Genomic DNA, 16,041 nt, shown 5'->3' with positions numbered 1-16,041 from the left:
ACCCATGGAAGCCAACTCTTCCTGCACCCAGTCCCTACAAGCTCCCAGGACTGAACCCAGCTGCTCATCCACCCACAGCCCCTGGAGAGGGCATGCCAGCAAACAGAAAGTGCAGGCTGCATTGCCTTTTGAAGTTTTTATTTTTATACATTTTTTTTGTATTAAAAAGGAAAAAGCATAATTACCACAAATTACAAAGGACTAAAGCATTACTAGAATAATGAGAATCACATCAGCCTAGAAAGCAGATACTCTGAATAATATTAATGTTATAATACAAGCTCTCATTCAAGTATTTTACATTTTTCTCTTTTCCTTTTATATGTGATGATGATCCTAGCACATGGGTCAAAGATTATGTCCTATCGACAGAGGATGGATCATGTACAGCGGGCCTTATTAACAAGATTTTCCTCCCAAGTGATACATGGTCTGTGATGAGTCATTTTAAGTCTGTCTCTACATAAATGCAGCTGAAGAAGGTTGCACACACTTTCTAGTTTTGGGAAACAGAAGGCTGAGGTTGGGACACACAGGGTTTGAGAAGGGCCAGCACATCGAACCACCACCCCTTTTGCTCCAGGCAAGTGAGCAGAGGGCCACCCTCGCCAGGGCACAGCTCAGCAGGGGTTTGAGCCATAGATCAAAGTTTCTGACCTCAACGGGACTGGGACAGGCTGGGAGGAGGAGAGGGAGCAAGGCTGCACTGGGGAGGCTCATGGGACCAAGCGGTGTCAAGATCCCCTTCTTGTGAGGGGCACCACTGGCACGAGCCAGCCCCTGTGCAGGGCTGACACCTGGAGAGCAAGATGCAGGGGGCCAGCGTGGGCACCTGGGGGGTGGCCTGAGCTCATTCCACATGCTGCAAGGATCTAGCCAGTGCCCAGGGCGCTCCCTGCTCCTCTGGAGCCTCCCACTGAGGGATGTGCTTGTCACAGATACATCGGTCCTATGTTCAAGTGTCTGCAGAAAGTGAAACTGTAAACTACTCATTGAGACGCTGCCCTCCAGCCACCTGCTCCACGCCACCGAGATGAACGTTTCCTTTTGCAAAAGAAAAAAAAAAAAAGAAAAAAAGAAATTCACCTGTTACCTGTTTTGGAAACTTTAGGAAAACCCAGAAACAAGAGTCAGTGAGGCATTTAACATCAAGTGTAGCAACCCTCTCTTAAAAAGAGCCTAGCATCCATTCCAAACAGTGACAAAGTGATGTAACCAGTCTCAGAGGAGACAGAAGAAAATAAGCATTGCAAACACAGCTTTTTTTTTCCTTTTTTTTTTTCTTCTTTTTTTTTTAAATTTTCTTTCATTAAAATAACTGGAAAGGCATTAACAGCTAGAAGGCCCCCTCTGCACTGCCATGCGGAACGCGTGCGGACACGTGGCAGGATGCTGAGGTTAACGCAGGTCTGTTACAGTACAGTGACCAGTCCCAAGCAGGACAAGCCCTTGCCAAGACTCAAGGGACCCCAAGGGCTATAGTGACAAGCTGCCGTAGGGGGTGTGAGGGGGGCAGCAGGAAGAGGGACAGACAGGCGAACGGAGCAGCAGGATTATTACTTTTTAAACGTCCCCCCTCCCCAAAATGAGCGTGGCAAAGCAATGAAGCCTCCTCTGAAACCTAACTTCCACCTCCACTCCCGACCCCACGCCAGAGCTCTGTACCCATTGCAACCACCTGCATCCCAAAGATGGGCTAACAAGAGCTGGGGAGCTGTAGTGGCCTGGGATCTCCTGAAGAGAAGGGTGAGAAGGGGAGCGCTCGCCCTGCTCTGCCTGAGGGCCCAGTGGCCTCCCCCAGCCCTTCCAAAAGCAGCTGGAGCTCCCTCCGGCCATGCCAGTGGCTGGGCACCAGCCCCCACAAGCTGCAGGATGGAGCAGCACTGGCAGCAGTACCTGTGCCCAAATGCTCAGACCACCAATATTACAAAGAAAAAAAAACCATGATCATGGTGAAGCATCCACGCTAAAAGCAAGGCCAGACTCCCTCCTTGGCAGGCATGCAAGAGCTTCCTCAAAAGCAAAACCCCTCTCTGGACAGCTGTCCCTTTGTCCCATGGTGGTGCCAGCTGTGTGTGATGCTTTCCATACGCAGCTACACGGCAAGAGGCCAGAAGCCTCTGCAGACCTGATTCCATGCAAACCACAGGACAAGGGAAAGCCTCACCATGGCCGACCCCTCCTCAGCTTGTCAAGGACCATGGCCTCACCATGGCCACCATGCAAGCACAAGGGTACAGGATGCTGCCCTGTAACCAGAGCACTGTGGAGCTCCCTGCCCTCTGCCACCACCCACACCGTGACCTCATGGTGGGCATCATGTCCCAGCAGAGAGCAGAAGCAAACCACCCCATGTTCCCTCAGTTCAGGGGAAGACAGGCAAGAGCAAGCAACAGCTGCCTCAGGCTGTCACATCCATCTTTCCTTTGCTCCCTGCTACACTGTTGCCCAAACAGTAAAACAAGGCACAGAGTCCACAAGGGCAGCAGGATCACTGAGAGTGTTCTTCTGACCCATCTTCCTCTGGGAAATGGGGGTTTCACACAGGAGCCTCAACAAGCCACTGACTCAGCAGGTGGGGGGTTCAGGGAACCCTTCCATGCCAAGACTAGAGTCTCAGCTGTAGAAATAAAAAAGAAATAATAATTTAAAATTAATTCAGATTTTCAGAAGTTCTCTGGGAAATTTTTACCTCTTCTACCACCCAAACAATTCTACAGTCTGCTCCACAAGCAACAACTCTGCAGCAGGAGCTTGTTCCTCCTCATTTCCTACTTCATTTGTTGCTAAAACAGACAGTTGTCTTCAAAAGAGAACATGCACCAGCAAGACAAGCACAGGGACACAGGAGCAAGGACCACCCACGGCACATCCTGAACTGCTCCACTTGCAAACGACCAGCAAATGTCTTTGATCAACCCCATCTCCATCCTCCCAGGCTCCTTCTTCCCAAATCAGGAGCAAATCCAGCTGCATTCATAACCTCAGAGATCTGACTCCAGCTCACAAGGGGAAATCCAGAGATAACAGTCATAGCCACAGCACTGTACTAATGTTACTTGCCCATCTGGCCTAGTCTGCACCCCACAACCTCAGAGCACTGCTGCTGCCAATGGAGCAGGCCACGACTCAGACAGGTTGGCATGCTGGAAATGGGGCCTGCAGGTGGTACCGAGCTGCAGGGCAATGTGGCAGGGCTGCCTAGACCAGGACAGGATCACACCACCAGGAAGCAGCAAAGTAGCAGCGACCCAGCCTCACTCAAACCCAGCTGTGCTTTTGATTCTAGCAGCAGCTCATGAAGCTGCTCCACACAGACCAGTCCAGCCCCCAACCTACTAAAGCAGCACCTTCTACACAGTGTCAGTTTGGGAAAGTAATTTCAGCCAGGGCCCTGAGAGCATCTGCAGCTGCTACCAACCAACAACGTGCCCCAGTTTGCCTTCTTGATCTCAGCTTTCAGCTCCTGGCTGCTCTCATCTGCCAGCCCTGAAGCCATATGGGGACAGCTCTGGAGAGATGACTTCTCCTCCCAGCTGAGACACAGCACCGGATCATACTTTGGGAAAACGCTGCCTGTGATGTCACAGAGCTGCATCTCTGGGTAGCTCTGCACTGCACACAGGAGCAGGCTTTGCCGATCAGGAGGCTGGAGTGCCACAGCCACAACCAAGCCAGCCACAGAGCTGGTACCCCAGACCCCAAGATGAAGCACAGTGGCACCAAGGCAAGTGGCTCCCTTACATGCTTGGGGGGAGCATGACTTTTCAGCTACTTCTGGGCCCAGGAACAGATCTTGCCCCTCTGACACATGCCCCCTCCAAGGAACCCACCTCACGGGTCTGGGAAAGGTTGGCCTGCCAGAGCCCACCTGGTACTGGGCAGAAGAGCAGAGTAAAAACCACAGCAGCTCGGCAGCCACCACCCTGCCTCAGCTGAGCAAGAAGCAGCACGGTGTTACCTCAGCCCTTGGGGATGCCCAGGGACACTGCCCTGAGCACAAGACTCCATGCAGCCGCCCACCAAGATATGATGCACAAAGGCAAGCCAGGTGAGAGCCCTCCTCTGCCAGGCAGGTCTCCTGCTCACACCCAGCTCAAGTCCCACCAATAACCCCAGGCCAGTGATGGCTGCAGGAGATGGAGCTCCCTGGGGCTGCACCACTCACTGTCAGCCTACAGCCTCAAGTGGCACCAAGAACATGCCAGCCCTCCAGAGCACTTGCTCGCAGCAAGGACCAGTCCCTCCAGCTGCTGTGACAATCTCTCCACTCATGCCCCTGACCATGCTGGAGGCACAGACTGAAGCACACCAACCTCCTGCCCCAGGCTGCTTGGAGAGGGCTCAGGGGTGTGAGCGAGGCCCCAGGCCCAGTCGCTCCTGTGGCAGGGAGGATGCTACAATGGTATATACACAACACAGCGGCCTCAGCTACTTAGCACGAGTCTGATTTGACTGCCCTCAGCACCCTCCCCCAGGAGAATCTGGGCTGGCAAGGGGATCTCCATGATGGGGGAGGCAGCCGAGCAAGCTGCAGGGTCAGAGGAAAGGCCGCAGGGAAGATCAGCTCGGCAGCAATGCCGTGAGGAGTCTCTGGGCCGGGGGAGCTGAGAGCCCAGTGCGCCCCAGGGTGCAGGAAGCCACACAGCCTCCCTGGGCCAGCTCCACCATAAGGCAACTTCTTTTTTTTTTTTGTGTGTGTGGGGTTTTTTTGTTGTTTTGTTTCTTTTTTTTTCTTTTTTTTTTCTTCAATAGTATTTCCAAGGAAGAAAGCAAAGGAAGATGTGTCTTTTGAGAGTTTGTTTTTGTTGTTTTTTCTCTTTTTTTTTTTTTTTAAGAGGAGTTTGTGTTTTGTGGGGTTTTTTGTTGTTTTTTTTTTTTTTTGTTGTTGTTTCGTTTTTCCAAGGGAAAGGAAGAGAAGACCTCCTTCAGCAAAGTCCTGTCTTTGCTCATGATGGGCATTCCTGGGGCAGCAGGTGCACTGTCCATGCAGGCTCGAGTCCAGGTGCCTGCAGGCCTCCCACCAGCCATCCTCACAGGAAGGAGTCAGAACAAGCCTGTCCTTGGCAAAGGTCCTTTGGTTGACTTCCACATTGTCCGTGAAGAAAAGGAGAGGCGGGCAGAGGGAGAGCCAGACCCTCGGGAAGGTTGGAGGTGAAGACGCTGGGGGGGAGGGAGCAGGAGGATGAACAGGGCGATGCTCTTGTGACGGTCGGCGTCGGAGGGGCACCACCGTACGTGGAATGGGAGACGTCAGCCAGGGCGTGGAGATCAGAGGCTCCGCAGCACCGCCAGGCGCCGCAGCTTCAGTCCCCCTGCGGGGAACCTCACTCCTCCGAGCTTCCTAAGCAGGCTGCCCTGCGAGCCGAGGGGCAACACAGAGGGGAGTCGTTGGGACTGCACAGAGCAGACTTGTTTTGGTAAATTCAGACGAACCTCTAGCAATAATTTAAAACTTGATATATATATATATATAATAATAAAAAAATCTCCCCTTTCCAACCCAGCCAGAACATTGTTTTTTTTTTTTCTTGAAGAGACACAAAGACGTGAGTGTGTGCACAGGAGGGGAGGGAAAGCAAAAGGTGAGTTTGCTGGGAGTGGGTCTGGCTCTGGTCAGGGTTGTAATAGCAAAATGGTGGTTTAGATGCAGATCATCTTTGCTTTCCAGCCCCAAGACAAAAAATCGTGTGCGTTGAAGTTTCTCCCAAGCAGCCCATTCCTGGGCACCCACCTTCCAGCTCCCCTGCTGTCCCACTCCCTCAGGTCTTCCCTTCTCCAAGCCAATCCCCCACCAACCCACCCCATCCCCCAGCAGGAAGCAGACGCTGCAGCCTCTCTACTTCCCCACTGTCTGCGATTCTGCAGCCGATGGGGCAGGGGATTGCTGGCTCAGGTTTTTGGCATCCTCTTGTGCAGGCTGGCTGGGTGAGGCGTGGGCTTGGCTGGATGGGCACTGGCTGACCGTTTTGCTGGAAGACTGGGATGGGTAGCGCTTCCTGCCATCTCCTGACGTTGTAGGGTATCTCTTGTGTCCACCTTCCTCCCCCATGGGTGGCTGGAAGAGAAGCACCTCAGTATCAGCAGAGCTTCCCCAAAATGCAGATGCCCTCCCCCTGGATCAGGCAACAGCCCCCTGGCAAACCTCCAGTTGCAACTTCTCTCCCTGTCCCACAAAGAATAAAAGTACTTACCCCAAGCCCTCCTCTCCAAATCTACCACTGCCAGATTTGCTGACAGAAAGACAGACTGATTTCTAGTCAAGCACAACGGTGGCAACTTGCTCTTAGGCACCTTCTTCTCAAACAGAGACACAGCTTAGAAGTCCAGGAGCTGAAGCTCCACACAGTGCTGGCTCCCCTCAAGTCATCAAGGCTTGCTTTCCACCCCCTTCCTCAGGTCACTAAGGAAGATGGGCTCATCCAGCTCCCCAGAGAGCTGCTCCAAAGTGGACTTGCAACAGGCAAACCCTGTAGTTTTTCTCTCGCCCGGCTGCAATTACACGACACGCCACCAGGCGTCACCCACCCCCCCTGCTTGGCACGGCTTAGGGACCGGCCTCCAAAATCCTCCTGGCCAACTTAGACAGGGTCAAGGGCTGTTCGAAGGGGCCACCAGCAACGTGCAGCCATTGTGTCTACTCACATCCACTCGGAAGTCCTCGAGGCGCTTGAACTTGCTGAGGTATTCTTGCAGTTTGCTGTTAATGTCCAGATTTTTGGCTTTGGAATATTTTAAGAAGGCCCAGAACTTTTCCAGCCCATAGAGCTGTCCTGGAGGGGAACAAACCCAAACCAGACATCAGCACAACAAAATTAAAACCAGACATCAGAACCCTTTCCTCCAGGCTTTCCCACTGCTTGCCCCATGGACCCTTGCTTCTCACTAGTAGGCACAACCAAGGCAAGATGGAAAACCTGGAGGGAAGCAAGCTACACAAGTAATAGGCAGCCCTCCTGACAAGAAATATCCCACACTTGTCTAGCCTGATGTTGACAAGGTTCAGCCACACTGCAAGACCTTGAGAAATCCTAGAGGAACTGGTGTCTCTAGAGAAATGTTCTGATCCAGCTACAACCTCCCACTGCCCACCTTCGTCATCGCTCCCAACCTCCCATCAGACTTCAGGACAGTGAGCATCCAATCAACCCTCTCTGTGACATGAGCAAAAGAACATCCAGCCAGTCCCAGCCACACACATTAACATAACATCATGGCATGGCTTGCCCAGAGTCACAAGAAGTGGTCCAGGGGTGACTGTGCAGCTGGGCTACGTCTCTGCCAATCCCAGGGGAGGCCAATAAAGCACCTACCAGCTTCATAATCCTTGATGGTCTCTTCTTGGAAGTCCTTAAATATATCCGGCCGGAATTTCTTCTCCAGCCCGTAGCTGTAGTATCTGAAAAGGCACTCCAGACCGTACCTGGAACACAGCATCCACCACATGGTGCTCAGACATCAGCACACCCAACACTCGGACAGAGGCTCTTGAGCAAAGAGCCCTGCTTCCTGCAAGCAGCAGGAGGTGACTATGGATGACCCCACTCCTATACCTTTGAGCAAGGCAAAGATGTTGCCTTTATTTTGTTGTGAGCCCTGCAAAAGGCCAAACCCCTCCCCAGTCACTCCCCTGCCCGGAAAAGCCACTCTGCTCCTCATCTCCTACCTGTATCCTTCCTTCCCATCCTCCACAGCCAGTTGCTTGAACTCCTCATACATTTTCTTGTTGAAGTGATCTCGGAGGAAGAAGGACCAGAACCGGAAGAGCGTGTTCATCTCCTGGGACTGACCGATGCCCAGGCGTTTCCGCTCTGTTTCAGGGAGAGGGGACGGTTACAAGGCAGAGAGCTTCTCCCATGGAGCCAGCTCTTGCATGGGTCCTCATCTACAGGAGGACCCCGTGGCACTGTAACTACACCCAACCCCACTGCTGGACTCAAGACAAACTGGGGGAAGACATTGCTAGCAGCAAGGCTGTCCTGCAGGACCCTGCTTATCTCCGTGTGTGAGCCCTCCTGCAACTGCAGCCTGCTCCTGCTCCCCCAGGCAGCAGAGCACAGACACCTGCACAGACACCTGCCCCATGCCTCATGTGCCAGTGTCCCCGCCCTGCTGGTGTCCCTACCGTTAAGGCAGCGCCGACGGTACTTGTGGTAGACATGTTGCGTGAAGCCATTCTCCTTGAGCAGCTCGTGGGAAGGATGCTGAAACTTGGGCAGGGACTGCGGGGTGCAGCCATAGCTTCCGACGGCCGGGGTCCCCTCCGAGGGGCTGGAGCTGGGCAGGAGAGACTCCTGTCAATCCCCTTCCTTGGCACCAGCCAGCTGACAGCAGAGTGTGATCATGCTCCACCCCACAGCACGTGTCTGCTGGTCCCACCAACTCTCCTGTGACTATCTGCTCTGAGTTCAGGACCTGAGCCACAAGGTGTCCTTCTAGGAAGGGAATTAGTGTTTCCAAACAAGTCTCAACTTGTTATTCCAAGGCTCTGGACTTTTCTCAGTTCTTTCCAGAAGAGACAAGTTTGGTCTCAGTCTTTTCTGCAGTCACCTAACAAGAGACTTCCCCCTGCAAGTCCGGGCAGTAAGCTTCCCCTTTCCTCCCATGCTGACTCCTTTTCCCATTTCTGGCTCTGCCTGACCCCACACGCCTGTCTCTAGTACCTGATAGAGGCAGTTCGGGGCCTGTGCTCCCGGGAGTCCATCACCCAGCCCACGTGGCACTCCATGGGAGGGTTGGAGCTGTGCCTTGTCTTCCTCTTCCGCGGAGTCTGCAAGACATGGTGCATCAGGGCCGTGTCCCTTTCTTCTCCACTCCCACCCTGCACCTCAGCCCCGGTCCCACCTTGGCATCTATCGTCCTGCCCTCTTTCACCACGGGGTAGAAACGAGGCGTCTGTGTTGGGTCCTTCAGCTGAGGCGTGCGAGGGGTCCGGGGGGTCCTGGCGTTACGGTAGTTGGGTGACTCTGGTACAGTTGTAGGCAAAGACCGGGCGATGGTGGAAGGCTCAGGGACTCCAAACAACTTATTAGCCAAAGCATCTGTAGGTACTGTAGAGAGAACCACCCCCACCCCAGGTCAAGCTGAGCTCTGAGCATGAAAGTGTCACTACAGCCAAGGGACATCCACCTAGCCAGATGGGATCCAGCAGGGACACATCCCAGCTGTCTGGAGACAAGCAGCTGCAAATTCAGCATGTCACCAGCTTGGCCACACAGCCCAAAGCCTAGCAGCAGATCCAAGGACTGAGCTTCCAGTGATCCCACACAAGGTATCTCATTCCTAGTGGCTAACAGCAGTGACAAATCCCACCCCTGAGAGAAGGACAGGGCACAAAGTACCACACAGAAGCAGGCATGGAATAGCATGCAGCTGCCTTCCAGGTATAGAGAGGCTCCAGGAGGAAAGTCACATCCAGGGAGCTACACCAGTCTGCCAAGTTTTCTTCATGCAACTGGGATGCCTCTGCTTTTGGGCCTCCTATTCTGAAGCCTCTAAACCTTCTGATGGGAGAAAAACTGGGAAAGATAACCCTACATGCCTGTCACCCCAATTCTTTCTCTTCAGCTACTACCCAACCTCTGAGGGCCTCTCATCAAGCAGAATAGGAATAAATTCAGTATCACCCACTCATTCCCCCTGTCTCTTACCTTGCTGGAACCTGGGGGGACCAGGAGGAACTTCCTGGTTTGGATCCACAGGGGGCTCTGGGGTTAGGGTGTCAAACTGCTCTCTGCTGATCATATTCACCTTCTTGAAGTTCTCCACCTCTTGCTGCATTGGGAGAGGAAGACGATGAAGCAACCAATTGCCCTCTTTTCTCCCCTCATCCCATCAGCTCATCAAGACCACTGCTCTGCCTGAGCAACAGTTGAGCACCAAGCGCAGCCAAGGGGCCTGGGTGCCCAGAAGGGCAACCTGCTGCACAGTGGTAGGAAGGGGAGATGCAGCAGACAGAACTGGGCACTGCCATGGGCCAGATGTGAGACACTTCACTCCTCCTAAGCTTTCAGAGATCCTACAAGGTAGCTCCACTCACCACTGCCTGCCTTCTTTTAGGCTTTTACCAACTCAGGTCAGGATTGGTGCAACAAAGCTCAAGGCAAGCTCTGGAACTAATGACTGGCCCCCACCACCTTCTTGTGTCCCCAAAGCCTCCTCCCTGCATTCTCACAGCAACACCAGCAGTGGGGCACAATGCTCTTATATAATTGAGGGACCCAGCACACACTGTGCCACTGTCACCTGCTTTCCTCACACTCCCAGCTTCTGCCACCCCAGAGAGCAGCACAGCTTCAGCAGAGTGACAGATACCAGACAGGGAACACTGGGACCAGCTGGTAGCTCCAACAGGACAAATTAACTTCCTTTGGTGAACGAGTGTAAGCAAATCCCTAGCCAGTCAGAGTCACCAAGCTGAGACTCAAATGTTTCAAAGCAGCAGATGGGTTTTCTATATAAAGCCAGCGTCTATGCAAACTGGCACAAAAAATGGCGAACACCACAGGCCAAGTGCAGCCTAGCCAGCTAGCTATCTATGAACCTGTCCCAGTAAGTGCAGTCTCCAAGGGACCATGCCACGGAGCACTATAAACACTGCACAGACCCAGTTTCACCCCCTAGATCTACCACTGTCTGAAAAAAACCTGTCAGACAGTAGAGCAATGGGCTCCATGTTCCAGGACACCTCCTTACTAGCACTTTATTTACCTGGCTGCAGCCTTACACCATGCTACAGAGCTATGTTTAACCCTAATGCAGCAGGGCACAATGCTGGGGGCTAGAATCCCAAACTCTGCAACAGGACTAATCCCAGCTTAGCTGTACCCACGCCAAGGAGGCGGAGATCCTCTGCTGCACATGAGGCTCTCCACACGCTCCCTTCCTTGGCTCAGTTGCTCTCACCTTGATCTGCGAATACTCCGGCTCGAACTGCTCTGTCCACAGGTCCTGCTCGTAGTAGTAGAGCCCATCGTTGATCACCTTGGCCAGCTCCGAGCTCATTTTAGCCCTGGAGGTGTGGTTGCCAGTCCGATCGCCGCCGGGATGCCGGCGCAGGTAGGGAGGAGTCTGTGTCACGATGAGGATCTTGTTGACGTCGCGGTCGTCGATCTCGTAATCCGAATCCTCGTCCGACCAGTCCGTGAAGGTGTTCTTGCGGCCGTCCATCTGCTCCATCTCCTCGTCGAAGAGGAAGTCTAGCTCCTCAGGTTCATCTTGGTCCTTTTGCTTTTGCTGTTGCGGTGTCTTTGACTCTTCTGGTTTCTACAGGTAGAGGGAACAAGAGTGACACAACCCTACTGCTTAGAGGCCCAACTGTGGCCCCTAGTTTCCCTACTGCAGCGGGAAGGTGCCAGTCTGGGTAGAACACTTCATTTACACCACTGAGAAGTTCCAAAGTGCGTCAGATAGGGCCAGGAGAAACTACAACATCACTCCCATGACCAACAGATCATGTTTGATCTGAAATCCGCCTTCTTCTGATTCAAGTCATCCAGACAACTGGGAGACCCCCACCCCAACATATCCACCTACATATCCACCTACCTTGGGCCTAGCTGGGGAGGGCCGAGGTCTCTTCTTCACTTCAATCCACGTCTCTGAATCCAGGTCTGGCAGACTTGCAGACAGGCCCTTGGGCATTGTCTTCAGGTTACTGACCTCCTCTGTTTTGGTGGGGACTGGGCTGGCAGGACGTGGGGAGCCAGGAGCAGACTCTAGAGTAACAAAAGCCACAAAGTGCTTTAGAGGGAGGGAGGGAAGAAGCCTGGGGGTTGTGTAATTAAACAGCCTGAAGGTCTAGCTAGCACCCAGTGGCCAAGGCTTACCATCACATTGCCCACAAGTTCTGGGGTGGGAGGGAAGGGGAGAGGGTTAAAAAACAAAGCCAAACATCTCCAGTTAAGGCTGTGATGCTGGTGGTGGCCACGGAGCTCTGCAGGTGATGATTTCCCAGACACACAAAGCCCTAAAGCAGGTGCTTTGTTGCTCTCAGGGAAACCTTCACAAGACAGTCTGGAGACAGTGGAAACAGATTTTCTCCTACCAAAACTTACAGCAGCAGCAAGAAGATCCTCCACTTGGCTACTCAGGACCAGCTCTGGGCTTCTGCCAGCCCCACAGATGAGGTGGCAAGAGCAGGGGGCAGCCCATAAAAGACAGCAGATCCTTCTCCAGCATTCTGACAGCTCCATACCTGCTGCCCCATTTGTGCCCTCACTCACTAAGGAAAAATTGGGCTCACAAGTGTACCCTGCTCTGCACAACAGCAGTAAGCATGCTGATTTCTTTCAGCTTCCAGAGACTCAGTCTCATTCAGGTTTCTCCATGTGCAGAAGCAGCAGTACTCTGGGAGTCTGAGCCCATACCAGCTTCCACCACAAACAGAAAGCAAATGGTAGAGTCATGCCCTGGTGAACCCTCCTGTCTTGCAGTACCAACACTGCAGCCCACACTTCCCTCCACATTCCCCTAGTGCTCACCTGTCTCCTTCTGGAAGCTCTGCCGGGGCACAAACTCCGGGCAGTTGATGAACTGCGAGAAGTCTGTTTGTGTGTAGTCAGCCATGGGAGGGCCAGGCAGGGCCCATTTCTCTGGTTGCTCTTTTCTCCTAATCTTCTCATCCACAATTTCCACCACCTTGCTGTCCTTCAGAGCCTGGAACCAAGTGACAGTCTGTTAACATAGAGCTCTGCTCTGGCACATTGAGTGGCTCAGCCCCAGACCTTCTTCCAGAAAGGACCAAGAGGAGGAGGGATCATATCAAGGACAAGGAAAGGGCTCCCCCTGCATGTCACTCATAGCCCATCTAGAAAAACAGGCCTGACAGGAGTGTTAAGAATCAGAACAAGAAGAGAAGTCCGTCTTTCCTTGCCCTCACCTTAATGATGAGGCTGATGTCTGTGGTCAGGGCCTGCACCCGGTGGAAGCTGGCAATCAGGGTGATGGGAAGGAAGCCATCCGAGTCCATCTTGCGGCGCAGGAAGAAGTCTCGCTCCAGGTTGTCCACGCTGAAGTAGTATTCTCTGTAATGACAAACACAAGCAGTGAAAGCCAGCCCAAAGCCACTTTTCTCTGGACACCCTAAGGAAATCATCCCCACAGACACACTTGTATCCGGTGAGCCCAGACACAGGACAAGCCCGTGCTGTGAAGTCAATCTACCTCAGCTCTAGCCCTACCCACGGGGTTAGCTACGCAGTCTCCAGGAAGGGCACCTGCAAACATCCCCCCAGCCAGCAGTGCTCAGACAAAGGGGCGGTGCTTACATCTGCCGCTTGATGTAGTCTTTGAGCAGTTCCTGGTCCACGCTGTAGAGCTCAGCGCTGCTGATGTTGTCGAAGTAGTAAGTGATGTTGCTGGCATACTTCTGGGTGCGGGAGCCATCTGAGCCCTCGAATTTCCGGTACCCATACTGGTAGTCGAAGTGCCCTGTGGGACACCAGCAAGGGTAAGCACAGAGTCCATTTTACTGCTACACAGGCCAGGGCTGGACTCTTGCATGAACTGCTCCCTCTGCACTGGTTCTGGGGCCCTGGTGGCAGTCCACAATGGGGCAATGCTCATTCACATCCCCCACCCTCCTGATCTCAGCTTTTGCTGCAGAAGAGATCCCAGTGAAGCTTTGACAGACCAAGCTAAAGACAGGCCAGGAGCCCTCTGACCCAGGAGCAACTGGGTAGCCTAGGTGACAGAGGAAAGCCCCACACTGAAGCTTTCTCAGGGCTAGGACAGACACTGACTGCCCTTGTCAAGTGTTAGTGCAGAACCTCTTCCTCATCCAAACTATGACTCCTGCTCGGCTCTCAATGTGACAAAGCCTACGCAGAATATCAGAATGCTTCAATTTCTGCATATAGGGGTTCTGCAAGGGGCAGAAAGCAAGTGGAGAGCTTGGCCTGATTAGCAGAAAGATGTCTGCCTTTATTAAAACACTAGTAAGTGTAATTTGCTTTTGTTAAAAGCAGCTCAACTTACCAGCTGGGATGACCTGGCACAGTATTTCCCTGTATCTCTAGAATGCTCTGCCCTCCCCAGCCTGCTTTGGAGCCCCAGATCTCTCTCACACACACACAGAGCCCTGCACTCTTTGGCACATGCCCTGATCTGTCCTTCCTGTCACAAGACCACACAAAATGATCACCTCCTCTGCCTCGGCCACGGCCCCTGCCACGGCCCCGGCCTCGGCCCCGGAAGGTCCCTCGCACAGCTCCTCCCTCGCTCTTCACGCTGGAGGTTTCGTCGTGGTCCTGCCAGCTGCGCTCGTGCTTGTTGTCAGGGTGCCAGCCTGAAGCAGAGGAGGAAGGAGAGGCAGGAGCAACGTTAATGGTTGAAAATACCTCCCTGGAGCAATCCCGCTGCACCCAGGGCCCCTCGAATGGAGGACGCGTGCCCACCACCCCATGCCATGCCTGGACACCAGGGCTTGCTCTGCCCCACCAGCCAGGGCAGGCAGAGGGGGTTCCCAGGCTGGGCTCCTACCTTTCAGCTCGCTGCGGGTGTTGGAGGGGTGCCTGTGCTGCTCATTTTGCCGGTTGTTCCGAGAGGCTGTTTTGTCCCTAGGCACCTCCGACTTCATGTCTATCTGCAAAGGGACCCACTTGTGTTTGTTGCCTGCAAAAGGACAGGGTTTGGGTATGACACAGGTTCAGCAAGTGTCAGCTTCTTTCTCCACAGCTCCCTCTTGCCACACAGCACCCACACAGAGGGGAAAAAGCAGTAGGGCTTTTTGGATGAACTCTGTCCTCAAACATCCCTCCAGGCCTCATGGATGTAGAAAGGCTCTAACCACAACTCTACAACAAGCGTGGAGGGGCATGACACAAAACTCCCCCACTGCATCACAGCAGTTGTCCTTCCTCTACCCCTTTCTGCCCACTGAGGCTGGGGCCACACTAAACCCACGCGTCAACCACGGCTGATGCAATCCACAGCCAAGGGCCTTTTCTGTGCCAACATGGGAGTGCACGTGGGAAGAAAACTGCCATGCTCCCCACATGCACAGGTGCCCCTGCTTGGGCCCCGCTCCACCCCCTCCCACCAAAATGACACTCTGCCCCCAAGAAGTGTGCAAACACCTTTTCACCACAGCTGTCCCCACGCTGAGCCCATGTCCTGCATCAAAGCCCAGAAGGAAGGCAGTGGATGCTTCCATCTGACTGTGGGCTGCAGAGAAGGAAACCAGCTGAGCCCAGGGGACTGTGCCCGCCAGGTCCCTCTCATACCTTTCTTCTTCTGGGCTGACTTCTGGTTGTCATCATCACCATTCTTCTCCTCCCCAGACTCATCCGATTTGGTTTTCAGGCTCTCTTTGCCATCACTCCCATCCCCTTTCTCCTGCTCTTTCATGTCTTTCTTGATAGGCAGTTTCCGGAGGGATGGTGCTTTGTGTGGTTGCTGCAGACACACCAGTGCAGGATAGATTTAAGAGATGAGAGAAAAAAAGAGCTGGAGGCAGCCCCTAACAACTGGAGAGCCACGCACTAGGCTGGAAGCATCCCTGCTCTGTGCCTCCTAGAGGCATCCTAATCCTGGGCAAGAGCTTTTGTCTGAGCAGGGTAAGGCCTCCACAGACGAAGGAAGGTGCTCAAGCTGAGACACAAGCCCCAAGCACAGAATTCACTGGGGCCTGGTACTCCTGGAAGAAGGTGTCCTAACAAAGGACTGGACTACCGCAATGGCAAAAGGGTGAATGACTCTCAGGCACTGATACGGCCAGGAGCTGGCAAAGAAGCATTCAAAAATAGAAAGGTTTCAGTGACACCCACATGCATAGCAGGAGAGGAAGGCCATGCTCCTTGGGCACACTGGCCCTTTCTTACATATTTTCAGTTTCTCCTGTGCAAGTCTTGACTTTTGCTCAGGCCCCTTCTTGCACTGTGCAGCTTTGGGAGCTGCCCTACCTGTTCTACCCAGACCAGGGGTTCAGACCCGGCTTCAGACTCCCAGAATAGCACCCAGGAGGGAGCCCAACACACAAGAGAGCCCTAAAAGGAAATCCCCTGCACCCTGCATGCTATTCCTGGCTGCCTCAGTGCTGAC

The 16,041-nt window shown here is 53.5% G+C and overlaps 1 protein-coding gene across 4 annotated transcripts in view; it reads right to left on the bottom strand.

Annotated features, from left to right (window-relative positions):
• Window positions 1–5,815: 5,815 nt before the first annotated feature.
• The window catches only part of LARP1 (La ribonucleoprotein 1, translational regulator), a 41,358-nt gene continuing 31,132 nt past the window's right edge, over window positions 5,816–16,041 (bottom strand). Inside the window, exons 4-19 of one of the 4 annotated variants that reach the window (XM_054389440.1) lie at window positions 15,225–15,396; window positions 14,440–14,613; window positions 14,144–14,287; window positions 13,269–13,431; window positions 12,881–13,025; window positions 12,483–12,657; window positions 11,548–11,717; window positions 10,906–11,265; window positions 9,651–9,774; window positions 8,845–9,050; window positions 8,664–8,770; window positions 8,126–8,277; window positions 7,667–7,811; window positions 7,314–7,423; window positions 6,646–6,773; window positions 5,816–6,058 (exon numbers count right to left, since the gene is read on the bottom strand). In XM_054389440.1, the coding sequence (XP_054245415.1) occupies window positions 5,840–6,058; window positions 6,646–6,773; window positions 7,314–7,423; window positions 7,667–7,811; window positions 8,126–8,277; window positions 8,664–8,770; window positions 8,845–9,050; window positions 9,651–9,774; window positions 10,906–11,265; window positions 11,548–11,717; window positions 12,483–12,657; window positions 12,881–13,025; window positions 13,269–13,431; window positions 14,144–14,287; window positions 14,440–14,613; window positions 15,225–15,396 (2,694 nt within the window). In that variant the 3' untranslated portion in view covers window positions 5,816–5,839. Of the gene's footprint in view, window positions 6,059–6,645; window positions 6,774–7,313; window positions 7,424–7,666; window positions 7,812–8,125; window positions 8,278–8,663; window positions 8,771–8,844; window positions 9,051–9,650; window positions 9,775–10,905; window positions 11,266–11,531; window positions 11,718–12,482; window positions 12,658–12,880; window positions 13,026–13,268; window positions 13,432–14,143; window positions 14,288–14,439; window positions 14,614–15,224; window positions 15,397–16,041 lie in introns of those variants that run through there. The other 3 variants (XM_054389441.1, XM_054389442.1, XM_054389443.1) reach the window with 3 other exon arrangements.

Source organism: Indicator indicator, chromosome 18 (assembly GCF_027791375.1).
Source record: "Indicator indicator isolate 239-I01 chromosome 18, UM_Iind_1.1, whole genome shotgun sequence".
In the NCBI taxonomy this organism is placed as follows: Eukaryota; Metazoa; Chordata; class Aves; order Piciformes; family Indicatoridae; genus Indicator; species Indicator indicator.
Note: the sequence above shows the minus strand (reverse complement) of the source record. Positions and strands in the feature narration are given on the sequence as shown.